General features: G+C 47.5%; 1 protein-coding gene across 7 annotated transcripts; it reads left to right on the top strand.

The window, feature by feature from the left end:
* Window positions 1-24,061, top strand: SERPINB6 (serpin family B member 6). 7 transcript variants are annotated; one of them, XM_016954812.4, is made up of 7 exons: window positions 1-660; window positions 12,857-13,031; window positions 16,539-16,685; window positions 17,496-17,613; window positions 19,020-19,162; window positions 23,151-23,306; window positions 23,521-24,061. In XM_016954812.4, exons 2-7 carry the CDS (start codon window positions 12,867-12,869, stop codon window positions 23,920-23,922), a joined length of 1,131 nt encoding a protein of 376 aa, XP_016810301.3. In that variant the 5' UTR covers window positions 1-660; window positions 12,857-12,866; the 3' UTR covers window positions 23,923-24,061. The 7 variants fall into 7 exon arrangements, with proteins under 7 accessions (XP_016810301.3, XP_016810303.3, XP_016810302.3 ...); XM_016954814.4 differs by having other exon boundaries at window positions 471-702; XM_016954813.4 differs by having other exon boundaries at window positions 626-945.
* Window positions 24,062-25,118: the final 1,057 nt, after the last annotated feature.

The following is a 25,118-nucleotide window of genomic DNA, read 5'->3' as shown; positions in this document are numbered from 1 at the left end:
GAGTGCGGTGGCGCCATCTCGGCTCACTGCACAGCCTCTGCCTCCCGGGTTCAAGTGATTCTCCTGCCTCAGCTTCCCCAGCAACTGAGATTACAGGCACGCGCCACTACACTCGGCTAATTTTTGTATTTTCAGTAGAGACGGGGTTTTGCCATGTTGGCCAGGCTGGTCTGGAACTCCTGACCTCCAGTGATCCGCCTGCCTCGGCCTCCCAGTGTTGGGATTACTGGCGTGAGCCCCGCGCCCGCCCCTGGCTGGCTTCTTTGCCGCAAGCTGTTTTATCAGCAAAGTCTTTGTGACCTGTATCTAGTCTGCTCATTTTTAAATGCGTGTTCTGCACTCCCCAGTGGATGGCCGTGTATCAGGAGCTGGCCCTTTTCTGGAAACAGGCCAGCATTCAGTCTCCACAGAGGCACCATAAACACGCTGGTGGGGCCCTGTACTGTGGTCAAAGTCAAGGCCTCCGGGCAGGACTCGCGGCCCCTCCGGCTGGCGGGTGGGGTGGACCCGCACGTCCCGCCCCGCCTCTCCCTCCGCGCTCCGGACGGGCGACGGTAGCTCGAGACCCGGGACTCCGCCCGCCTCCCCGCGAGTATCTGAGGTCCGGGGCGGCTCCGGCGCCTCTGCCCGCCGTTCTGCTCGCTCGCTCCCCGCTCTGGAGTACGTGTCTGGCTTGGGAGCCGCTCGGACACGCTGGCTTGGGTTTGTCGCTCCAAAGTCGGGAAAGCCGGGGGCGCGAGGGGGGAGGGGGGCAGGGTGGGGGTCGCGCGGGGCCGGGAACGCGCGTGGGTCGACGGCGCGCGGGGACGCTGGAGCCCCGAGAATGGGGCGTGGCCGCGCGGGGCTGTGACCCCAGCAGTCCCAGCGGGGCGGGGGCCCGGGCGAGCGTCCGGCTTGGGTTCCCTTCCGGAGCCTCGCAGCGGCAGAGAACGGCGACGCGGTCGGGTGAGTCGTGCGTGGCCGCGAGCCCGGCCGGTGACGCCGCGGACCCGGGGAGCCCGGGCGCACAGGCCCAGCGCCCACGGAAGAGGCGGCCGGCGCGGGATGGGGGCGGCGCAGAGCCTCCCGGGCCACAGGTGACCCCAGTCGGCCCCTCGGCCTCGGTGACCCCTCGCCCGCTCCGCGACCCGGAGGACGCGTGCTCAGTCTTGGGGCGCCGGGTGTTGGGAGCCGGGCGGGAGGCGGAGAGAGGCCGAGGGGTCGGCGCCAAACGGGGCCATCCGGGCCCCCTGCGTGTGTTCACTGGACTGGCCGTGCTGGGCTTGGCCAATCCGCAGCAGTTTCAGGTCGCCCAGACCTGTGGAGACAATCGTGTGGACCAGCCCGGATCTCCTTACCGCTCTGTGTTTGAATTAAACACCCTACAGGCAGACTATTACAGGCTTTGATGTCTTCAAGGCAAAGAGGAAACTTTAACTACAAATTGGCATTTAAGTTATTTTCTTCCTTTTTTTTTTTGTCCTAAAGATTGGCTTTGGAAAACTGAGGTACAGAAAATTAATAATTAATGTTCACATGCTGTCAGGAATACTCAGATGCGAGGGGGCATCTGAGTCCATTTTTTGGGCACTTTTGCTTTCTGGGATGCTCTGGTGCCTAATGACAGCCCTGCAGCTGCCTGCATCCTTTCTGGTGGGGGTCAGGCCTGATGCGATGAGATCTGATGTGTTCAGTGACCTTCTAGTTAAGGTCCTGGCCTTGTATTGCTGGGGCTTTTATGTGTGCTGGGATTAATACCAGTGACTGCTGTTATCAGCATAGATGGCGTTTGGTCTCATTTCAGGACCGTATCTGAGTAATTGCATCCATTGTGATGTGCCACCAAAGAGAAAAGTACTTTGGTCATACTCGACTATGTAAACTAAATATTTTAAGTTAAGGCCAATTCCAATGCATTTCATTACAATTCAGCATGAAACAGTTAACACGGACCAGTAACAGTAGAGTGAAATTAGAATGAATAGAACCAACATTCTTTTCCACATATGTAATAATAAGGGCACCCAAGCAGATGTTGTACCGTCCCAGGGAAGACCACACACCTTACATTTCCAGGCTTACTGCACTTGGGATTAAGCCAAGGCATCCAAAGAAAGAAAATAATTTTTTTTTTTTTTTTTTGCCAGGCTGGAGTGCAGTGGTACGATTTCGGCTGACTGCAACCTCCACCTCCCGGGCTCCATACCTGGCTAATTTTTGTATTTTTAGTAGCAATGGGGTTTCACCATGCTGGCCAGGCTGGTCTCAAACTCCTGACCTCGTGATCTGCCCGCCTCGGCCTCCCAAAGTGCTGGGATTACAGATGTGAGCCACTGCGCCTAGCCGGAAAATAATGTTTAACTCCCATTTATATGTTAGGCTGCTCAGATATATTAAACACACACACACACAACACACACACACACACACACACACACACACACACACACACTGCACAAGGAAAGAGGGACAAAGCAGGAAGTCCAAGTTCCCATTAAACCAGTCTTTAAATGGTTAAATTTAGTAGGAAATAAAGGCATCCTTAATAGAAGTTGAGAAGCACAATTCAATAGTGACACCTAAAAAAAAATTAAGACTTGATCAGTTGAATAAAATCAATTGTGAACATTGCTCAGTTACTGGTGATGCTACAGGGAAAAAAAGTGATGCCAGGATAGATTTGTTAGGCTTGTTTAAAAAATACATAAAATTGTTCATTAATAAGACTTTAATATCCAGTTTTTATGTCTGTGATTAAATATCATTTTTTATTTTTAAATGGTATAGTTTTTAAATTTTGAAACGTAATTAATTTTGCATAAATATTTGTCTATGTACATATATATATGTGTATTCACATATATATATGAAGGACACTTAGCTATCTTATTTACTGAAGCTAAAGAAGTAGGTCCTTAAAAAGCCACTGACAGGTCTTGAGTTTGCAATGTGACTGTGAAACAGGCATCCTTGTTACTCACACGTTTGCTGAAAGGATAAGAGAAAGCCCTCAATAGAAAAATCTCACTAGATTGTTTATAATTTGTTGATATTTGGAGTATCTTGAGTGGTAAACTTTAAATGTGGATTTATTTTTCTTTCCTTTTAGGATTTGGATCTCTCCAATCTTTTTTATGATTAATTGTTCAGTGTTTATGCATTATTGCAAAGTGATAATGAAAATGCTCAAACTCAGGGTCCTGCAGGCACTGTGGGGGAGGCAGTGGGGACATGAGGGGATTACAGATCCAGTAGAAGCCCCCCGACCCCCATCTGCTTCCACCCCATCTCCTTCCACAACACCACCGATAGCCACACCGAAGAGTTCTCCCATTTGCTGGTTCCCGGACAAAAAAGCTACTGATCCCTTGAGCACACTGCAGTGAAGCTCCCAGCTGACATGTCCTGTCCGTGTAAACAGAACTTCCTCCGTGTAAACAGAACTTCCAGCATTGTTTTGTGTTTTCCTCTTAACTATGTACTGACATCCAAGGGTTGTTAGGAATGTTTGGAAAGTCTAGGTGCAAAAGAGAGACCTAAATAAAATAAAGCAAACACCAGCCACCATAACAAAAGGACCCCAGAGATAGGCAGCGCAGGGAACGGAAGACTCAATAAACTATAATTGTGGTATCCAAAGAATTAGTATAGAAGGCAAAATGGAATAAAATATCATGATGAAAAGTGTAAATGAGGGAATAAGGTCAGAAGAGAACATTCATTTATATGATTTCTTCTTTTTTTTTTAACCTTTTAAACCTCTATTTAGGTTCAGGATACATACGCAGGTTTGTTACATAGGTAAACTCATGTCGCAGGTTTGTTGTGCAGGTTATTTCATCCCCCAGGTACTAAGCGTAGTACCCAATAGTTATTTTTTCCTCTCCCTCCTCCCACCCTTCACCCTCCACCCTCTGATAGGACCCAGTGTTTGTTGCTCCCCTCTTTGTGTCCACGTTCTCACCATTTAGCTTCCACTCATAAGTGAGAACATGCGGTATTTGGTTTTCTGTTCCCTGTGTGTGTTTGCTAAGGATAATGGCCTCCAGCCCCATCCGTGTTTCTGCAAAACACATGATCTCATTCTTTTTTATGGTTGCATAGTATTCCATGGTGTATATGTACCACAATTTCTTTATCCCATCTGCCATGCATGGGCATTTAGGTTGATTCCATGTCTTTGCTATTGTGAATAGTGCTGCAGTGAACATTCGCGTGCGTGTATCTTTATGGTAGAATGATTTCTATTCCTCTCTCCTCTGGTTGTATACTCAGTAATGGGATTGCTGGGTTGAACGGTAGTTCTGTTTTTAGCTCTGAGGAATCGCCACACTGCTTTCCCCAATGGTTGAACTGTTTTACACACCCACCAGCAGTGTGTAAGTGTTCCCGTTTCTCCACAACCTTGCCAGTATCTCTTAATTTTTGACTTTTTAATAATAGCCATTCTGACTGGCGTGAGATGGTATCTCATTGTAGTTTTGATTTGCATTTCTCTAATGATCAGTGATACTGAGCCTTTTTTCTCATGGTTGTTGGCTGCATGAATGTCTTCTTTTGAAAAGTGTCTGTTCATGTCCTTTGCCTTCTTTTTAATGGAGTTGTTTGTTTTCTTCTTGTAAATTTGTTTAAGTTCCATATAGATGCTGGATATTTGACCTTTGTCAGATGCATAGTTTGTGAATATTTTCTCCCATTCCGTAGGTTGGCTGTTTACTCTGTTGATAGTTTCTTTTGCTGTGCAGGAGTGCTTAAGTTTAATTAGATCCTATTTGTCAATTTTTGCTTTTGTTGTGATTGCATTTGGCATCTTTGTCATGAAATCTTTGCCGTTCTTATGTCCAGAATCGTATTGCCTAGATTGTCTTCCAGGGTTTTTTATAGTTTTGGCTTTTACATTTAAGCCTTTAATCCATCTTGAGTTGATTTTTGTATATGGTGTATGTAAGGAAGGGGTCCAGTTTCAGTCTTCCAGAGCAGAACTTTCTAACTTGTGTGTGGGTGTTGTGCCCTGGGCAGGTTAACAGATCCCTCCAACTCGGGGAGTCTGGGTGGCTGGAGCTCTGCACTGGTCACCTTTGGGGTGAGTAGCCTGGCCCCAAAGTGACATACAAATATCATTTTCTGTGTGTGTCACAGCCTGGAGAAAGGTGGGAAGTCCCAGATGAGATCAGTCTAAGAGTTTTGTACTTGACAGAAAAAGAGAACAAAGAGCCAGTCTGGAGGAAATCAGCAAGTGCCTTACATTTTTTTCCCAAGCTAGGCTTGGTGGCTCATGCCTATAATCCCAGCACTTTGGGAAGCCAACGTGGAAAGATAGCTTGAGGCCAGGAGTTTGGGACCAGCCTCGGCCACCGAGCGAGACCCTGTCTCTACAAAAAATAAAAATGAACTGGGCATGGTGGTGTGCACCTATAATATCTAGTCTTTGGACTAGAAAAATCTAAAATGGTTTGGTAAGACTTTGTTGTTGCTTTAAAGCAATGGTCCCCAACCTTTTTGGCACCAGGGACCAGACTGGTTTTGTGGAAGACAGTTTTTCCACCGATGAAGTTGGGGGTATGGTTTCAAGATAAAACTGTTCCACCTCAGATCATCAGGCATTCAATTCTCATAAGCAGCATGCAACCGAGATCACTCACATGCACAGTTCACCGTAGGTTCAGTCTCCTGCGAGACTCCAACGCTGCCACTGACCTGACAGGAGGTGGAGCTCAGGCGGTGATGTTCGCTCACCTGCTGCTCACCTCCTGCTGTGTGGCCCAGTTCCTAACAGACCACAGACGGATCTGCTGGGGACTCCTGCATATAAAGTAAGTGTGTTTGGAGGGAAAGTAACTAATTTAAAGAGATTCCCACCAGCCAGTTAGAACAAGAAGAAAACAAAAACATCAGCAAATTGAAATATATTGTTTGTAAAAAGCCCAAGCTCATTAATAAGTTCAGATGAGGCAAACAAGATGAGCCTTAAAAAGGCACAAAAGAATTCAGTACTGTTTGCACTGTGTCTAGGATTGCTATGGAAAAAGTTTAGTTATTATAGCTTCCTGGGCTAACAAACACAGTAGTTGTAAAAACCAACTTAAAGGCCTAAACATTCAACAAAAAGACCAAGTTATACCATACAACACTGGTCTGTGCAACTCAGATAGAGGAAAACTCCGTATTTCATTTTAAGGAAGGACATCAGGCTACAAGACACTGAAATTTGGTGTTTGGTTGAGGCCTTATAAAATCTCACTGAAGGCAGGATTGGAGCTCAAAGCTGCCCTAACTAGTCAGATATGCTTGGCATCAAAGAGTGTGTGCCCTGTGCTGAGAAACTGCTTTGATGCACAAAGACCATGAACCAGAGAGCCCCACCCTGTTTTTACAGAAAGGGATGATCCCTTAGGATTTAACCCCATAAGATTAATTTTCCCCATAGGAAACTGTTAAAATAAGCATTAGTGTTACCTTAGGAAAGGAATAGGAAAATATAACAAAGATAAAATAATTAAATCTGTGATATTAATGAATAACTTTTGCTAGACATAAGTACAGGTATAGAAATAAGTTTTGTAATCATTGTGCTGTTTGAAAGTCTTAGGAGAGGCTAGCTTACTAGATTTATATGTCTTGATTTATCAGATTTGTAGAAGTTCAAAAGTCTACTAAGGTTTGTGCAATTTGTAAGTTTGCATAAAGCATTAAAAAATTAGACATATTAAAATATGTCATCAACACTTAAATAAGAAAAAATAATTTCTTTGCCCTGTAAGCAATGTGCTGTGTTTGAGAAAAAAAATTAGTCTGACCAGCCTGCCAAACTATAAGTTGGCCATGTATTATAGTAGGGAAACTTGTCCCCGTCTATGAACATTTCTCTTCGGCGTGAAAGTCGCGCGTGCTCAGCAGCATGGTGACAGACGGAGGGAGAGGAAAATGCAGCTGGTAGATTATTCCTTGTGTCGAAGCATATGAAAAAAGTACTGAAAGGGTTTGACTGACCTGTAGAACATTTGGGGAGAATTTGAAAATACATAGTACATAGAAAACTAAGGAAAGGGGGGAAAGGCACTATTAATATAAGGCAAATCAGCATTACATAAAAAGGAAATGGGTTCCCATCCCACCACCTGGCTTAGCATCGAATGCTATTTAGTGATAATAAAGCAAACCTGTGGATCGGGACCGGGCCCTCGGCCTCTAGATTAGGAAGGCAATAGATAATGTCTAGAATTTGGCCTGGTGCCTGTAGTTCCAGCACTTTAGGAGGCTGACGCTAAAGGATTGCTTGAGGCCAGGAGTTCGAGGCTGCAGTGGGCCGTGATCATGCAACTGCATTCCAGCCTGGGCGACAGCGTGAGACCCCTACCCTAATAAAAATAAATAAATACATACATAAAATAAAACATGATAAAGTTATTAGGTCAAAAATAGTAGTATACACATGTTATGTAGAAATATGGTGGTAAATGCCAGAAGAAAGAGCAAAGGGTTTGGAAGTGATTGCTTCTGGGGAGTTGGGAGGGCTGAGAAGGAGCTTGTTGTCTTTTATAACATCTCTTTTAACACCACCTGATTTTTAAACTGAATGTATATATAGTAATTTCATAAAAAGAAGAGTTAACCAACCCCCTCCATAAATTATATGCTATAGAAAATGTGAAAATCCAGAAAAACACAAAAAACATAAAAATTACCGTTACTCAGAAACATTTGGTGTATAGTATTTCCCTCTATTCTGTCTGTAAATTGTGCCTACACTTACCTTTTTTCCTAATTTACATGGATAAATTTAAATTGTATGTATAGTTTTATATCTTTTTTAATGTAATCTTGTGTATTCCCATGTCATTACTGTGATTTTTATTATTATTAGCCCTATTTATATCCCATAATGTTGTACATAATGTTTTATTATGTACAAAACCTGCGAGTTTTACCTTCAGTGAAATTCCTAGAAGTGGAATTTTTAATTCGGATAGTATGAATGTTTCCACGACATTTTCTTTTCTTCCTTCACTTTATTGTATTTTACTTTTATTTTTTACATAATTCTAAATCATACTCAGGAAATACTGGTGTACCAATTTACAGTATTGTTACTGATCGTGGGTTCTTAGATTCTCATGCAGTGGAAATTGACATGAGGCAGAGAAAGTGTCCCAGACAAGGCTTTATAATGGGCTTATGCTGGAGCAGGAGGGCAGCGGCACAGGGGCAGGAGTTCCCGGGCTGGCCCTCGGGACAGATGTTCCTGGTGTTTTAGGGTGACATGGATAGTCATGAGGTGTGTCAGCAGCATTACACACGCTAGTGGCAGGCACCGGGGAACATCATGTTAGCACAGATGTGTCATGATCAGGGCATGGCAGATGAGCCCCTGAGGAGAGGGTTTTAGTAACACAACAAGGCAAGAGGTCAGGATCGTCGTTCTGATCCTGTATGCATGTGGGCATCAGGCTTAACTCCCTTGGGTAAGATTTGGGGTGGAACGTGGCTTATCTTGTTTCCCTCCCTGGTTTGCATGGTCTGGTGGGCAGGTGTGATGGCGTGGGGGATGTATGGAAAATACGGGAGTGGGTACGGGCCAAGCTCTGTCCCTGCTGCCTCCGTATTACTTGCATGGCGTGAGAAGGATTGCCTGTCTTTGTCAGTATTAGCATGAATTGTTTTTGTATTTGCAAGGTTCATGGTTTGAAAAGGCATCTTTAATTTACTCTCCACCATTGCTTTTTGGGAAGGCTGTGCACCATGGTGTTAAGAGAGTGAACTACAGAGCCATGCAGTCCTGGCTTCCAGCCCTCATTCTGCCGTTGTTGCCCTGGGTTCTCTGGAGACATGGTACTTAAAGAGCTAAGGCCCGATTTCTTTGCTTGTAAAACGTAGGTGTTCTCAGCAGCTATCTCAGAGGGTAAGGGTCTTTCAGTGTGGACCTAGCACATAGTATATATCAAAAAAGTGATATTTTTTTCTGAAGTTGAAACTTTTAAATATAATTATTAGCTATTGTCTTTCTTTTTTGGGGGTAAATTTGTTAATGTCCTTTGCACGTGTTTCTACTGGGGTCTGTTTTTCCTATTTTTTTAGTAGTCCAGTTACTCCATTATTTTTCAGTTTTAAGAGTATTTTACTGATTCTGGCTGCTTTTTGGGTAGACCATCAAATTGTTTGCTAACTGTGCTCATTTTGTCTCCTTTCTGACAATCTCCTTTCTCATTATGTTTCATGAGTTGTATTTGCCTTTGCCAGAACTATCTGAACAAAGTTACACAAGGTTGGGACGACAGATATTTTTATCTTGTTCCTGTTTGGGGAGTTAAGGGACTAATGTTCTATCATCAGCTGTGCTGGTGGCTGCTGAAGTAGGTAATTCTTACCTTGTTAAGGAAGCGTGGGAAGTACCACTTGCTGTTTGACGTAAGGGTGTTTATCAGGAGTAGGATATTCAGTTATTTAATGATTAACATAGTTTCTGCTAAGAAAATTAAATCTCTAGGACATCCTTGATTTATTGTTTCTTTGTTGCTCAGCAATTTTTATGTAAGGCACAGATAGAATTTTACCTTTCACGGCTGTCAGCAGTGTTTTCAACTAAGAAATGGAATATCATTACTGACCTCACTGTGGGCTTTGAAAATTGAGCTACATTTTTGCTCTTCCTTCTGCATTTGGTATTAACAATTATTGAATGTTAGAGATGGAAGGGAACCCAGATTATCTGGTATATGCTTTTCCTCATACAGAGAGGAAACTGGTATCAGGAGTCCAGTGATTTGCCCAGGGTACCAGAGCCAGGACTAGAGACCCTGTCTCCCTCCTGACTCGTGCCATCTCCTCCGAATATCCTGGTCTGGTTTCTCCAGTTCAGTGTTTCAAATTAAATCCCCTGACACAGTAAAACTCATGTGCACTGACTTCTCCGAATATCCTGGTTTGGTTTCTCCAGTTCAGTATTTCAAATTAAATCCCCTGACACAGTGAAACTCATGTGCACCGACTTCTCCTCTGCCCCAGATGGTGTAACCTGGGCTGGCCGGACAGGCACCTCCCCAGTGGGCGTGTCTTCAGACAAAGGTGGCTTTGCTTTGTTGAAGTTACTGATATAAAGGTCAGCGCCTGAAACAGATTCTCCGGGATATTACCGGAGACGGAGTGTTTTATTATTAGCCTTTCTTAGGTGGACATTTCCATTTGAATTAAAAGTCCTTTAGGCTGGGCGTGGTGCATGGCTGTAATCTCAGCACCTTGGGAGGCTGAGGCAGGAAGATCACTTGAGGCCAGGCGTTGGAGAGCAGCCTGGGCAAGGTGGCAAGAACCTTGTCTCTACAAAAAAAAAAAGCATAAGAGTCCTTCAGCATTTGAGGGGAAAACGTGTGCTGACGGTAGAATAGTCTAGGATGGGGTTGGGGGAGCATGTGGGACCTTCCCCGGGCCAGCTGACATGGTACTTAACCTCTGTCTTTTTTTTTTTGGTTTATGGAGGAGCCATCTCACCTGGCAGCCTCTCCACGTGGGCTGAGCCCTCTTGGGGACAAAGACAGAAGTCCATGTCCCCAGGCCAGGGAAAACCCCACGTGTCAGGGTGTCTGCTGGCTTTAAGTCCTGAGACACGGACTTCACAGGCTGTGCTTCTTGCTTTGGGGCATCTCCTCTTTTCTTATTCTTAACCTAGAAGTTTCCCTGTTTTACCAATTGTTTCTCTTCAAGTTGATAAGTGGGCAGTTCTTGTGATCTAGAATCCAGAGAACCAAAAATAGGCCCAATTTTGCTTCAGTTCCGTGTAATGGCTACTTTTGTTTATACTGGTGTTCCCAGGGCTCTGCGGAATCCTGGATTTATTTATGTATCATCAAAGACTCCCTTATATTCAGAAGAATTTTAGTAATATGTACTTTCTATTGTCCTTTTATTAGAAATTAGTAATCTTAAAATATGTTTGGAAAGGCTTGGCAAGCCAGGAGTGCCCAGTGCCCCAAGTATTCTGTGTAATGAATAAAGAAGAGTTTGAAAACAAAATATTTAAACAAGCACAGCAAACAAGCTTTATCAGGTGTATGAGTTATTGTCTTGGTTTCCCGTGGCTGCTGTAACAAATGACCATGGATTCGTGGCTAAACTGCACATGTTTATTTTCTCAGAGTTCTGAGGTTGGAGGTTGGAAATGGGTTTCACAGGGCCAGGCTCCTCCAGAGGATCCTCCTTGCCTTTCCAGCTACTGCAGCTGTGGTCCTTGCGTTTCTTGGCTTGAGGCCCCTTCATCTTCAAGGCCAGTGGAGTGGCATTTTGCTTTATTCTTTGCATTGCTTTTTCCCGTGAGATCTCCCCCTGCCTCCCTCTTAGAAGGATACCTGTGATTACATTTAGGGTCAACTGGAACAATCCAGGATAATCTCCCATAAGAGCCTGAATCTAATCGTGCTGCACAGTCCCTTTTGCCATGTAAGGGGGCATTCACAGGTCCCAGGGATTATGACCCAGGTATCTTTGGGGCACTTGTTCAGCCAACCCCAGCTACAAATGTAAAGGCATGCACAGTGGAGAACCGGTTAATTCAGCATCTCCTCACAGGGCCTTCAGTAGGCACCTCCTTCCCTCTCCCATCTGCTCCAGGAAATGTCTGCTCCAGCTTCTCCTCTTCCTTGTTCTGTGGGTTCCCACTCACTGCTCAAGTGAGTCACTGGGACTGTCTTAGAATGCTGGCATTCTCTGACTGGGACATATTCATTTGGTAAACATCTGAGAACTGTGTCAGAGCAGGCAGGCCCCGCATCCCTGCATTCCTGCATCCCCTCCTTCACAGCCTGACTGCCTGTGGGGCCCTTACCTGCCCCTGTCCTCTCACCTGATTCTGCAGATTCTTCTTCTTGAGCAGTAGCTCAGAAAGCGCATCCGCCCTGCGTTTCAAGCCCAGCTACTTTTTAGCTTCACTTCCGTCAACTTCACCTTCCCTGTAGTGCAGTGGAGCATTGATGGTAGGTCTCTCTAAGGGCTTGTTGGACTTTAACATGTGATTCTGTGATTCCGACTTGCCTGAAGATACCCCAGCTCCCCCCTCCCAACTATCCAGCTGCATTCCTGCTCTGGACCCTGCTGGGGCTGCCACACCCACTGCACGGCAGGGCTAGAGAGATGTGCAGCCTGACCCTACCCCTGAGCCTGTCTCTGAAGGTGGAGATGGGCATGCACCCACAGCCCACGAGGCAAGGTGGTGTCCTGAGTGTGCTGTGAGTTCAGGCGCAGGAAGGCCTGGCTTGTGGCAGCAGGATGTCCCCAAGCGTGGTCCAAAATTGGGGCTTTGCCACCTGCAGGGATTTCCTAGAAGGAGATCCAAGGGTCAGGAGGCATTTGAAAGGCTTTCACGCATCTTTGTATGTGGCTTGATTGATCCTTTTTTAAGGCTCTTGCTACCCTGAAACGGGATTCTCTCTCTCATTATAAAAACATTTGGCCATCTTTTCTTGTGTAACTGTCAGTGAATGTATCATTTTGAATATTTTTCAAATTAAAACAGTACATTTAAGCCCGCAAAACACACCAAAGAATACAAACACAGAAGCAAAAGCCAGTGCCCCTTCTGTAATTCCACCCCAAGGAAGAGACTCCAGGAAAGGGTGCCTCCTCCCCACTTTCTCCACGTGCGGGCAGGCGTGCAGGGAGGAGTCCTCACAAAACAGGGCGGCGTTTCACATAGAACTCTTTCATTTTCCACACTTAACATTAGAAACACACAAAATAATGTGGAGGGTCCTAAAAAGAAACAGCCAGAGTTCTGTGTGTGTGTCTGCTTGCCCATGAACCACAGCATCGGCGGCGACTGTCGGTAAGGCGCGTGAGATGCAGTCGTCTGGAAGCTGTGCTTATGTGATACTGATTTTAAATCTTGTTCCAGGTCTGCCATCATGGATGTTCTCGCAGAAGCAAATGGCACCTTTGCCTTAAACCTTTTGAAAACGCTGGGTAAAGACAACTCGAAGAATGTGTTTTTCTCACCCATGAGCATGTCCTGTGCCCTGGCCATGGTCTACATGGGGGCAAAGGGAAACACCGCTGCACAGATGGCCCAGGTACAGCTTCAGGGCAGCCATGGTGCTATTAACTGTCAAGTGAGCCGGTCCTCCTTATTCCAAATCCCAAAGGGATCGCTCGAGACAGATGACTGTGCAGTATTGCAGGGTGTGGGTGGCGAGTTTACAGGGAAGGGCATGCCACCCATGCTGGAGCACCCTGGGGACAACACCCTGACTGACCCCCTGGGGTGGAGAGGGGGCGCCCGATTCAGAGGAATGAATGATTTCATCATCACATGGCTTAGCTTGTTCATGAGTTTGTAGATGGTTGTAAAGTCACAAGGTTCAGGTTGAGTCCTGTGATGATCTTTGGGTACTGTCATCTACTTGTTGGTTGTTAGGAGTCTTTATTTTCTCATTTACGCGTAAAGCCTTCTTAGAATGGCATTTGTCAGCTAAACCTGTTTTCAGTAGCGTTCTGGTTATTTGTTGTTGTGTAACCAGCTCTCCCAGCTTAGCAGCTTTCCTGGTTGTTGAATCTGGGTGGATTGAGTGGTGCTTCTGCACCACTTGGCACTGGGTGGGTCCCTTGTGGGCTGCGTCAGCGGGGGCTCAGCAGGGCGCTGGGCGTCTTCTCCGTGGCCTTCTTCGCTGGGGCCTTCCACATGCTTCCTTCAGCAGGGTTGCCTGGGCTTCCGTAGGCCAGGTGGCTGGGTTCTGAGAGGAAGTGCTCGCAGAAGACAGGCTTGAAACAAGTACCTATCAAGCCTCCGCCTGTGTCCTGCTTGCCAAGGCCCCACTGCTAAAGGCAGAAGCGTCTCCGCGCCTGAGAGGGGTTGAGCGAGGGTGTGCACACCACAGATGTAGCTGGTCGGGGCCACCCGTGACTGCTGTGGTCTGCCCTCTGGACCTGGTGGTTCCCTGGGAGCCTGAGATCCAGGTGTAGGCAGGGTTGGTTTCTCCTGCAGCCTTTCTGCTCGGCTTGTAGACACTGTTTTCTCCCTGTGTCCTCACATGGTCATCTCTCTGTGTGTGTCTGTGTCCTCGTCTCCTCTTTTTATAAGGACATGAGTCCTATTGGATTAAAGCCCAACCTAATGGCCTTATGTTACCTTAGTCACCCCTGTAAAGGCCCTCTCTGCAAATGCAGTTCCATCCTGAGACACTGGAGTTGGGACTTCAGTGTGTAAATTTGAGGGGACACATGCAGCCCATCACAGTAGGCATGGGAGGCACGTGGCCGTCACGGAGCAGTGGCAATTCCCAAGCCCAGCCAGGCATGTATTGTTCACCTCTCAGCCCTGGGTGCAGGGCGTTCCTTGATGAGCCTCCACTGCAGCTTCCCAGAATTGTCCCTTGTCCGCTGCTGCCCTGGCTGTGCTCTGCCCTCTGTGTCCTGGTGTCGCTCTTGGCAGCTCCTTTCCTGTTCTGTAAGAAATGCCCCGTGCTTGCTGCGCTCCCAGCCTACCTCCCACCTGTAGAACGTGGGCACCCAGAGGCCTCCCTGCACTTTGAGCCGTCTCTCTCTTTTAGTCCAAGCTGTTACAAGTGCCTGAAAACCACTGTGGAATTTCTATCAACTTAAAATTCTGCTTCCCTGGACAAAAGCACCCCCACCGCCGTCCTGAGTGCTCTTTGTTGGGTTGGGAGTCAGGGTGCCATGGGAGAGCCTGCCAGATGGTCTATAAGATGCTGTCTGAATCTTCTAAGGTTTAACAAAGTGGATTTGGACCTCACCGTTGAGGCCAGTGTCTGGGATTTGATCTTTGCCCTGAGGCCATCTCTTTTAGAATCTTTTGCCAGCTGGAAAGGCTGGGAAGAAGAAACATTTTTATTCTCCACCCAGTACATCCTGGATTGGAAATAGTTCCTTTAAATTCTGCTTGAAAATGGAACAGTTCCTTCATCTTTCTCTTCCCATGTGTTACCCTAGGCAGCAAAAAGAAGCCAGCTTCCTCCTGGACCCCTTAGCCAGATGCAGGAGTTCCCGGGGGAGGCACTCCATCCTCCCTGTCACTGAGGGTGACCTTCTTTCCACATCTTCAGCTGGTACACACACAGCCCCCTTTCTCCAGCCCCCAGGAGTCATTTCATCCTGTCCGTCCAGCGTCTGCCAGCTGCCTGGGTCCAAGGCCAAGGCCACATGTTTTAGGTTTTGGTCATGGCAGAATTCCACTTCTGGATGGCTGCATGTGTCAGCTGTTGCCACAAAACAAACCATCCCAAACTTAGTGGCTGGAAATAACAATGATTGATTATTTCTCAGATTCCGTGGCCTGAGCAGGCAGGACTGCTTCCAGGAAGCAGTGCAGGTCACTCATGCAGCTGTTTCAGTGGACACCTGGCCCGGAAGGTTCAAGAAGGCCTCTCTCACACCTGAAACCTCGATTTTTTTTTTTTTTTTTTTTTTTTGAGACAGAGTTTTGCTCTTGTTGCCCAGGCTGGAGCACAATGGCACAATCTCGGCTCACTGCAACCTCCGCCTCCCGGGTTCAAGTGATTCTCCTGCCTCAGCCTCCCGAGTATCTGGGATTACAGGCATGCACCACCACGCCAGGCTAATTTTGTATTTTTAGTAGAGATGGGGTTTCTCCACATTGGTCAGGCTGGTCTCAAATTCCCGACCTCAGGTGATGCACTCGCCTCGGCCTCCCAAAGTGCTGGGATTGCAGGTGTGAGCCACCGCGCCTGGCTGGAGGCCTCAGTTCTTCAAGCAACTCTCTCCACAGGTGATGGCACCTTCTCCAGGGCTTTCCATGTGGCCTTCGGCAGGATAGCCTGGACTTCCTTCTATCATGGTGGCCAGGGTACAAGAGAGTGAACATGGCAGCTGTCAGGCCTTTTAAAAAGGGCCTAGGCCTGGAACAGCATCACTTCTACTGAATTCTACCTACTGTATCATTAGTCAGAGCCGGTGACGCGGGCATTCCAGAGCCACGGGCAGGAGGGAGTCTGCCCCTTCTGATGTCAGGGGCGGCCTGTGTTTGTATAGACAGGAGGTCTGGTTGGCACCCTTGTTTGCCACCAGACTCCAAGTACTGAGCATCAGGAGCCTGGGTTTGTGGAGGGCGTTGCAGCTCATGCCAGCACAGACAGGGTACAGGGAGGGGCTTTCAAGACCCTTCTGGCCTTTAATCAGATGGATCTTTTTTTTTTTTTTGAGACGGAATCTCACTCTGTCGCCAGGCTGGAGTGCAGTGGCACGATCTCAGCTCATTGCAACCTCCGCCTCCCGGGTTCAAGCAATTCTCTTTCCTCAGCTTCCCGAGTAGCTGGGTTACAGGTACGCACCACCAGGCCCAGCTCATTTTTGTGTGTTTAGTAGAGATGGGGTTTCGCCATGTTGGCCAGGCTGATCTCGAACTCCTGACCTCAGGTGATCCTCCCGCCTTGGCCTCCCAAAGTGCTGGGATTATAGGCGTGAGCTGCTGCGCCCAGCCTCGGATAGATCTTTTAAGCAGTAGTAAGGGTCTGGATGGTTGTTAGGCTGAGTTTGGGGTTGCCCCATTTCCTGAAGTCAGAGCATACAGGAATGATGTGTTTTCATTCTGTTTTTGATTTCAGATACTTTCTTTCAATAAAAGTGGCGGTGGTGGAGACATCCACCAGGGCTTCCAGTCTCTTCTCACTGAAGTGAACAAGACTGGCACGCAGTACTTGCTTAGGATGGCCAACAGGCTCTTTGGGGAAAAGTCTTGTGATTTCCTCTCAGTAAGTCATACTTGTTCTTATTCACTAAAGAAATAAAGGTGGCCAGGTAGTGGGGGCTGGGGTCCAGCAGGAAGCGTGTGGCTCTAATGCCATTATGCCATACATAGGCTTTTGTAATTTCTTTTCACCTGCCAATATGTTTTAAATTCTCTGCATTTCAGTAAGGTGGATCTACTTCACGCTTTTGAAGTGTCTTGTCAGCATCTTATCAGGCAGCTCCTTGATGCATGGCTGCTCCCTTAAAGGATCCAGCAGTTGGTGAAGTTCGTTTGATATTCAGAGACTGATTCAACTTAGCGTTTTTGTTTTTTGTTTTTTGTTTTTTTTTTTGAGACAGAATCTCGCTCTGTCGCCCAGGCTGGAGTGTGGTGGCCTGATCTCGGCTTACTGCAACCTCCGCCTTCTGGGTTCAAGTGGTTCTCCTGCCTCAGCCTCCCAGGTAGCTGGGATTACAGGTGCATGCCACCATACATGGCTAATTTTTGTATTTTTAGTAGAGACGGGCTTTCGCCATGTTGGCCAGGCTGGTCTCGAACTCCTGAGCTCACACGATCCACCCGCCTCGGCCCCCCAAAGTGCTGAGATTACAAGTGTAAGCCACAGTACCTGACCTTGACTTAGTTTTTAAGCTAGGATTAAATATAGCTAAAGCTAGGAAGTTGTAGTTTAGGTTAAGTCCTCATATTTATTTGTAAATTATGTATGTCAATCATAAAAGTATAGATTTTCTGATTTGGTGCAATGAAGAAGTAGGCCGTTGGTGTTCATCATTTTTGTAGCCAGGCAGTTATGTCACTCTGTCTATCCTAGTCTTTTAGAGATTCCTGCCAAAAATTCTACCAAGCAGAGATGGAGGAGCTTGACTTTATCAGCGCCGTAGAGAAGTCCAGAAAACACATAAACACCTGGGTAGCTGAAAAGACAGAAGGTGAAAATGTATTGTTATTCTACTTTTGTAATAACCTCTTAATCCATTTTATTGTCAGTTCCTTCACAAGACTGTCAATTGTAAACAGGAATGATTTTTTTTTCTCTGAATAACTGCAAACTTAAAAAATCTGCTTCTGAAATCAGTTGCCATTATTTGACATTTTGGAAATGCTCAATGTGTTCTGTTCTCTCTGGTTTCTCCCTGTTTCCTTGGTGTACCCGTGATGCCTTTCAGTGTTTGGTATACCTCTTCTGGATCAATCCACATTTTAATTTTGAGGAGGGGGTTAATGTGTTAATGTTAATATAGTTTTTCCTTTCACAAGTAACATAAAAAATTCACAGTGTGTATCTCAAGCTGCCTCCCTCTCGGGTAGCACAGTCTACAGTTTCCATGCATTGCTGTGGGACACTGGGTCACGCCCTGGTCTATCTGTGGTTCTTAATTTAAACTTTTTTTTTTTTTTTTTGAGACAAGGTCTCCTCCCTCTGTCACCTAGGCTGGAATGCAGTGACACAATCACAACTCACTGCAGCCTCAATTTTCTTTTTTTTTCTTTGAGATGAAGTTTTGCTCTTATTGCCCAGGCTGGAGTGCAATGGTGCAATCTTGGCTCATTGCAACCTCTGCCTCCCAGGTTCAAGTGATTCTCCTATCTCAACCTCCCAAGTAGTTGGGATCACAGGCACGTGCCACCATGCCCGGCTAATTTTTGTATTTTTTAGTAGAGACAGGGTTTCACCATGTTGGCCAGGATGATCTCAATCTCTTGACCTCGTGATCCACCCGCCTTGGCCTCCCAAAGTGCTGGGATTACAGCCTCAATTCTTGTGCTCAAGCGGTCCTCCTGCTTCAGTCTCCCAAGTAATTGGGACTACAGGTAGCACCACCATGCCCAGCTAATTTTAATAAATTTTTTTTTTAAGAGACAAGGCCTCACTATGTTGTCCAGGTTGGTCTCAAACTCCTGGCCTCAAGTGATCCTCACACCTCAGCCTCCCAAACTGCTGGAATTATAGGTGTGAGCCACTGTGTCTGGCCTAACTGTTCTTTAAGCTTGTAAAGAACATCTTCTGACTGCCCACCTTTTTGATAATCCTTTAAGTTCTTGTCTTTAAGTCATAGGCACCCATGATTGCTTCTTATCTCATGTGTTAGGAACTCATCCTGCATAATTAACGCATATTTGTTCACTTTGTGTGTTTTATTCAAATGATGATGTTTTTCGTACCAGAAGATTTTGTTGCTTTGCTTTAAGGACACGTATCCCTTTATATTTGGGGGACAGTGGAACTCTCTATCCGTGCACTTGACTGCTGAAGGAGAAGGCCCCAGCCGATTCCTGATGTGTCGGGGATCAGCAGCCGCCCCTTTCTAACGCGGTCTTGAATTCTTCCGCTCAGGTAAAATTGCGGAGTTGCTCTCTCCGGGCTCAGTGGATCCACTGACAAGGCTGGTTCTGGTGAATGCTGTCTATTTCAGAGGAAACTGGGATGAACAGTTTGACAAGGAGAACACCGAGGAGAGACTGTTTAAAGTCAGCAAGGCGAGTAAGGGGCCGTGACAGGAGCAGCGCCTGTGTTCACACGAGCGTCTCCGGCTCGGAGGCCCGCCTCCCGCGTCTGCAGCCGTGGGGCCTTTCTGTCCCTGCCCCTCCTGCTTGACATCCATTGGGTGGCCTCGTGTCCCTGGGCGCCTGGCATCCGCCCTGCCACCTACAGGGCAAGTCTGAAGCTGCAGCCCTCAGGCTCGATCAAGGTCTTAAAGCTCAGACTCCAGATATGGCGTGCCATCTTCTGGCGGACATTTCCTCCTTTTCTCTAGCTTCGTTCCCATCAGGACCTACACACTCCTTTCTTTCTGGCGGCGTCCTGGGAAGCCCCGCTACCGCGCCTCCTGCTGGCCTCCGTGCCACCCTGCAGGAGCGGAACAACTCACCCTGCTGAATTGAGGCTGAGCAGGGAGGACTCTCTGACAAGTGCAGACACGTAGCTGGTGCTTAGTAAATGCTGAACCGATGAGTGATATTCAGTCCTCTCTTGATAGTAAGGATAAGTACAGACTTTTGTTTTAAAACAACCAAACCAAACATGTAGATAGACACTGAGATTAACCACCTCCAGCTTGGAAGATGTCATTTGCTGATGGCCCTTTATCTTCCTCTCACTGAATCTTCTTTATTGTCTCTTGTTTTGTTTTTCTTTAACTATAGAAATTTTTGAACATAGACAAAGTAAACAGAATAGATTAATTACAGTGTATTCTTGATCATTGACCATAGTTAGATCTTCCAGGCTAACTTGAACTTGAGCCTTCAGTTTTTCCAGAAATTTATTTTCATTGTCTGTTCTCCTCGCAATTCAGAAAGAATTATTTTCTTTGAAGCTTTATTCTGAAATGAACTGTCCTATTTTCCCCTGGCAAAATAATTTCTCTCTTTAAAATTTAATGATTAACAAGATGTACAAGGGCTTTGACTACAGATAACAGAAACCCCAGTTCACCATGGTTTATCTCCTAGGAGCTCATCTCCCCTGCCAGGAGGTCTGGAGGCAGGTGAGACCTGGGCTGGTCTGGCACTGGGGCGATGATCCCAGGGAGCCGGCTCCGCCATTCTCAGCACGTCGCCTTCTTCCTCATGGTCACAAGATGGCTGAGCTGGCTTCAGCAGTCCCGCAGCAGGGAGGGGGAGGAACAAGGGGAGGGGAGGGGAGCCTAAACCTTCCCCTTAGTGGTTCTGCCTTTCAGAAAGGGAAAGCTGCTTTCTATACGGTGTAGGCCAGAACTATAGGTCTTGTGGGTTTGGGGAGATGTGGAATCCTGTCATGCTTTCTGAGCTCTGCAGTGAAGAAGGGTGAAGGAAGGGGCTGCAGTATTGAGTGTACCAGCCTGAGGGCAGGGGTGTACCTCCAAGGGCACAGATTTTGAGTTGATATAGATTCTTATTTTAATTTCATTTCCTTCTATATAAACTGGAACTTGTCTATATAATTGTGTATTTAGTGAATCATTCAGTCACTAAGGTTAGATCTTTTTATATTGCAAGATTGGAGGCTTTGGACCCTGAAGGGGTGCAGGGAGGAATTACTGAAGGCAGGGGTCAACAAACTTCAGCCTACAGCAAAGCCAGCCCACCACCTAATTTTTTTTAAAGGTTTATTGAAACACAGCCATGCTTTTTTTTTTTTTTTTAATTTTTTTTTCCCCAAGACAGAGTTTCTCTCTTGTTGCCCAGGCTGGAGTGCAGTGGTGCCATCTTGGATCACTGCAGCCTCCGCCTCCCGGGTTCAGGTGATTCTCCTGCCGTGGCCTCTTGAGTAGCTGGGATTACAGGTGTGTGCCACCACGCCCGGCTAATTTTTGCATTTTTAGTAGAGACAGGGTTTCACCATGTTGGTCAGGTTGGTCTCGAACTCCTGACCTCAGGTGATCCACCTGCCCGGGCCTCCCACAGTGCTGGGATTACAGGCGTGAGCCACCACGCCTGGCCCATGCTTATTTACTTACTTATTTCATCCTGTAACAACAGTTGAGTCGTTGTGACGGAGATGGTACATGTAGCCACAAACCGGAAAATAGTTCCTGTCTGGTCAGTTATGGAAGAAACATGCCTACTGCTGGCCAAGGAAATGAGTGGGGCAGCCGAGGCCCAGGAGACTGCTCTAGCCAAAGGCTAAGGGCCAGCCCAGGCGAGCCTCTACCACGTGAAAGCAGAAGCTGCTGCCTCAGTGTATTTTGTTTATTCCATTTAACACAGAAGAATGTGCTACACCAGAGACTGCGGACCATACGGCGTCTTTGACTGTGCCTATTGCAGGGTATTTACTCAACTCACAGGAGCAGCTCGGAGTCAGGAACTGAGGGGGATTGTTGGATGGGGTGTGGTTCCTGGCCTCCAGTCTTTCTCATTGGCTGGCTGGGGTTGGTGACCAGTGCAGTTTTTTCTGGTGAAATGTGTAAATGTTGCCTGGCCTTTTCAGCATCCCAGCTCATTAATTCGTTTATGCATTTATCATTTATTCAGCAGAGATTGACTGAGTGCCTTCTTTTTTTTTTTTTTTTTTTTTTTTGAGATGGAGTCTCGGTCTGTCTACCAGGCTGGAGTGCAGCGGTGCAATCTTGGGTCACTGCAACCTCTGCCTCCCGGGTTCAAGTGATTCTCCTACCTCAGCCTCCTGAGTAGCTGGGATTACAGGAGCGCACCACCATGCCCAGCTAATTTTTGTATTTTTAGTAGAGGTGGGGTTTCACCATGTTGGCCAGGCTGGTCTCGATCTCCTGACCTCAGTTGATCCGTCTGCCTTGGCCTCCCAAAATGGTGGGATTACAGGCATGAGCCACCATGCCTAACCTGACTGAGTGTCTTCTATGTATCAGGCATGGTGCTAGGTATTTTTCAGCCATGCACAAAACAAGCAAAGCATGCTTGCCCTGGTGAAGCTTATGTTTTCTTGGGGGAGAGACAGCAAGCATAAATAAGAAAATAGGAGCATATTAGACAGTGGTAAATGGTACAGAGACATACCAAGGGAGGGGATAGGAAGCTGTGTTTGGGGTGGGGGTGTAGTGTCAGGTAAGATCTATCAAGGACAGCTTCTCTGCCAAGGTGGTTTTTGAACAAAGACCGTAAAGAGGCAGAAGTTCACTCTCCAGGTTCTGGAGGACAAGCTTACTGCGTAGAGATGAGATGAACTGGGTTTGCTGGCAGTGCAGTGAGGAGGCCTCTGTGACTGTAGCAGATAAGCAAAGGGAGAGGGAACTGGGGACGAGCTCTTATCACAATTCCAGGCTTTTTAGGGACTTTCAGCTCCTGCTCCGAGTAAATGGGGAGCCAGGGAAGGGTGTCCAGCCAAAGAACAATGTGATCTGCCTTAGGTTCTACCGGGCCCCTCTGGCCACTGTGCTGGGAACAATCACAATCATATTATCACAATATTCCAGGGCTAGGCTGGTAGCAGCAGAGGCAGAAGGAACAGGTCAGATTTTGGTTATATTCTCGAGGTAGAGCCAATATAATTTGCCAGTGAGTCAGACACAGGGTGTGAGAGAAAGACAGGAGTCAGGGGCACTCCAGGGCTTTTGACCACTGGACAGTGGCACTGCCCTCAGCTGAGATGGGCAGAGTTGCAGTAGACAGAGCCGACTTGGAGGATCTACGGAGTGCTGCATTACAGGTGGCGCTGGGAGTTTCTTTTATGTCCAAACATAGGTGCAGGTGGGCAGTAAAATGCAGGAGGCCCAAGGACAGGGCAGAGGCCCAGGCTGGAGGTAAATTTGGTGTGATATTGTGTTTAAAGCCATGAGACTGAATGCGATCAATGAGAGGAAAGACACGTTGGGTTTGGGCCCTGGGCACCCCAGTTTCTGGAGGTTGAGGTAATGAAGATGGCAGAGCAGGCGCTGCCGGGTGTTCTGGAAGCTGGGGAGAAACCGAGCTGCGTTTCTCCCTGCAGAGAGTGGCCAGCTCCGACACATTTGTCCCATGTGTCAGTGGGGTCTTGTTTCAACTTGATGTTTATCTGTTTTCTTTGTAGAATGAGGAGAAACCTGTGCAAATGATGTTTAAGCAATCTACTTTTAAGAAGACCTATATAGGAGAAATATTTACCCAAATCTTGGTGCTTCCATATGTTGGCAAGGAACTGAATATGATCATCATGCTTCCGGACGAGACCACCGACTTGAGAACGGTAACAGCTAAGCTGTGAGCGAGGCGTGCTAGCGAGGAGCCACTCGGGGGTGTCTGCTGTGGCTGCTGTCCCTACTTTGCGGTCAGCCGTTTAACACTGGAGCGCTGCTGACCATAGCCACGCTGCCGCTGGTGTCTGGCATCCACAGCATAGCACAGGGCCCTGCTGGGCAGCAGCACCCTAGGTCTTAAAGTCTTCAACTGTCTCCCTCTAGGTGGAGAAAGAACTCACTTACGAGAAGTTCGTAGAATGGACGAGGCTGGACATGATGGATGAAGAGGAGGTGGAAGTGTCCCTCCCGCGGTTTAAACTAGAGGAAAGCTACGACATGGAGAGTGTCCTGCGCAACCTGGGCATGACTGATGCCTTCGAGCTGGGCAAGGCAGACTTCTCTGGAATGTCCCAGACAGACCTGTCTCTGTCCAAGGTCGTGCACAAGTCTTTTGTGGAGGTCAATGAGGAAGGCACGGAGGCTGCAGCCGCCACGGCTGCCATCATGATGATGCGGTGTGCCAGATTCGTCCCCCGCTTCTGCGCCGACCACCCCTTCCTTTTCTTCATCCAGCACAGCAGGACCAACGGGATTCTCTTCTGCGGCCGCTTTTCCTCTCCGTGAGGACAGGGCAGTCTTGGTGTGCAGCCCCTCTCCTCTCTGTCCCCTGACACTCCACAGTGTGCCTGCAACCCAAGTGGCCTTATCCGTGCAGTGGTGGCAGTTCAGAAATAAAGGGCCCATTTGTGGGATGCCACATTCACTCCGTGTGTTTGTGTGTCTGCACGGGAGATGTTTCCTAGGATCTGAAATTGCTGCTCTGGGTCTGGGTTATGTTAGTAGGGGCAGCAATGACCACTTAGCTCTCACCCTTGCTTGGGGGAGGTGTTGCCCACCCCCCACAGCCATGGGGACCCCACGACTTCATTGTGGGCAGACAGCTGCCCTTGAGGTCGGTGGTGTGACTCTTCCTGGGCACAAGAAGATACATGGTGCTTCTCTGTCTCCTCTACTCAGTAGTGGAGTCTCATCCCACTTCTAGGGAGAGAATGGGGTGAAATGGGGTGCTACAGGGAGGTGCGGGGAGCTCAATTCTAAAACTACCGCAAGCTCTCGGGAAGCCTGCATGGAGGTGGGGGGAGCAGGTGAACCAGATGAGGGTGACAGCAGTCCCCTGCCCTGTGGGTGTTTCTGCTTCCCTGAGGACTGGTGGATCACATGCCTGTTCACACACACACTGCCCACTTCCAAAAATGTCAAATGATGGTAGTGTTCCCTTTATAGTAACGGAGTTTACGGCGACTTCACGAGTCAGCACCAGGTGCCTTTCTGTTTCACTGAAGTATTGCAGACAGAAAAGACAGCTAAGGTTTCTGGGGCCATTTGTGTTACTTGCTGGAAATGTGATCCCTGCACCCAGCCATCCAGGAGCAGAAGGACAGGTCAGGCTCAGATGGAGCCACACAGTGTTCCAGGGAGGCAGAAAGGACTTCTTTTGCAGGCAGTGGGAGCCTGGCCTCTCCTCCTTTACCTGGTGCAACTGTGCTCTCATATGCTCTCACTCTTCCTGGTTCTCTTTCCCCTTAATGTCCAGGCTGGGGTGACAGATGGGACTCAGGAGCAGCAGGAGATGTGGCAAGGATGAGTGGGAGAGCTGGGGAAAGAAGGGCCAGGTAGTGCTGGTTTTGTCCCTCATACTCTCTGCCCTGCACAGTATTCTTGTTTGTTTGTTTGTTTGTTTGTTTTTGAGATGGAGTCTCACTCTGTCGCCCAGGCTGGAGTGCAGTGGCACGATCTCGGCTCACTGCAAGCTCCACCTC

The sequence above is a fragment of the Pan troglodytes genome, chromosome 5 (assembly GCF_028858775.2).
Source record: "Pan troglodytes isolate AG18354 chromosome 5, NHGRI_mPanTro3-v2.0_pri, whole genome shotgun sequence".
Classification (NCBI taxonomy): Eukaryota; Metazoa; Chordata; class Mammalia; order Primates; family Hominidae; genus Pan; species Pan troglodytes.
Note: the sequence above shows the minus strand (reverse complement) of the source record. Positions and strands in the feature narration are given on the sequence as shown.

Excerpts from the sequence above, each read along its gene's own strand:
- SERPINB6 (XM_016954811.3), top strand. The coding sequence starts at position 1,045 with ATGGGGGCGGCGCAGAGCCTCCCGGGCCACAG. Across the intron at positions 16,686-17,495 it reads AGTCTTGTGATTTCCTCTCA|TCTTTTAGAGATTCCTGCCA; the intron begins GTAAGTCATACT and ends TGTCTATCCTAG. Across the intron at positions 23,307-23,520 it reads AGACCACCGACTTGAGAACG|GTGGAGAAAGAACTCACTTA; the intron begins GTAACAGCTAAG and ends GTCTCCCTCTAG.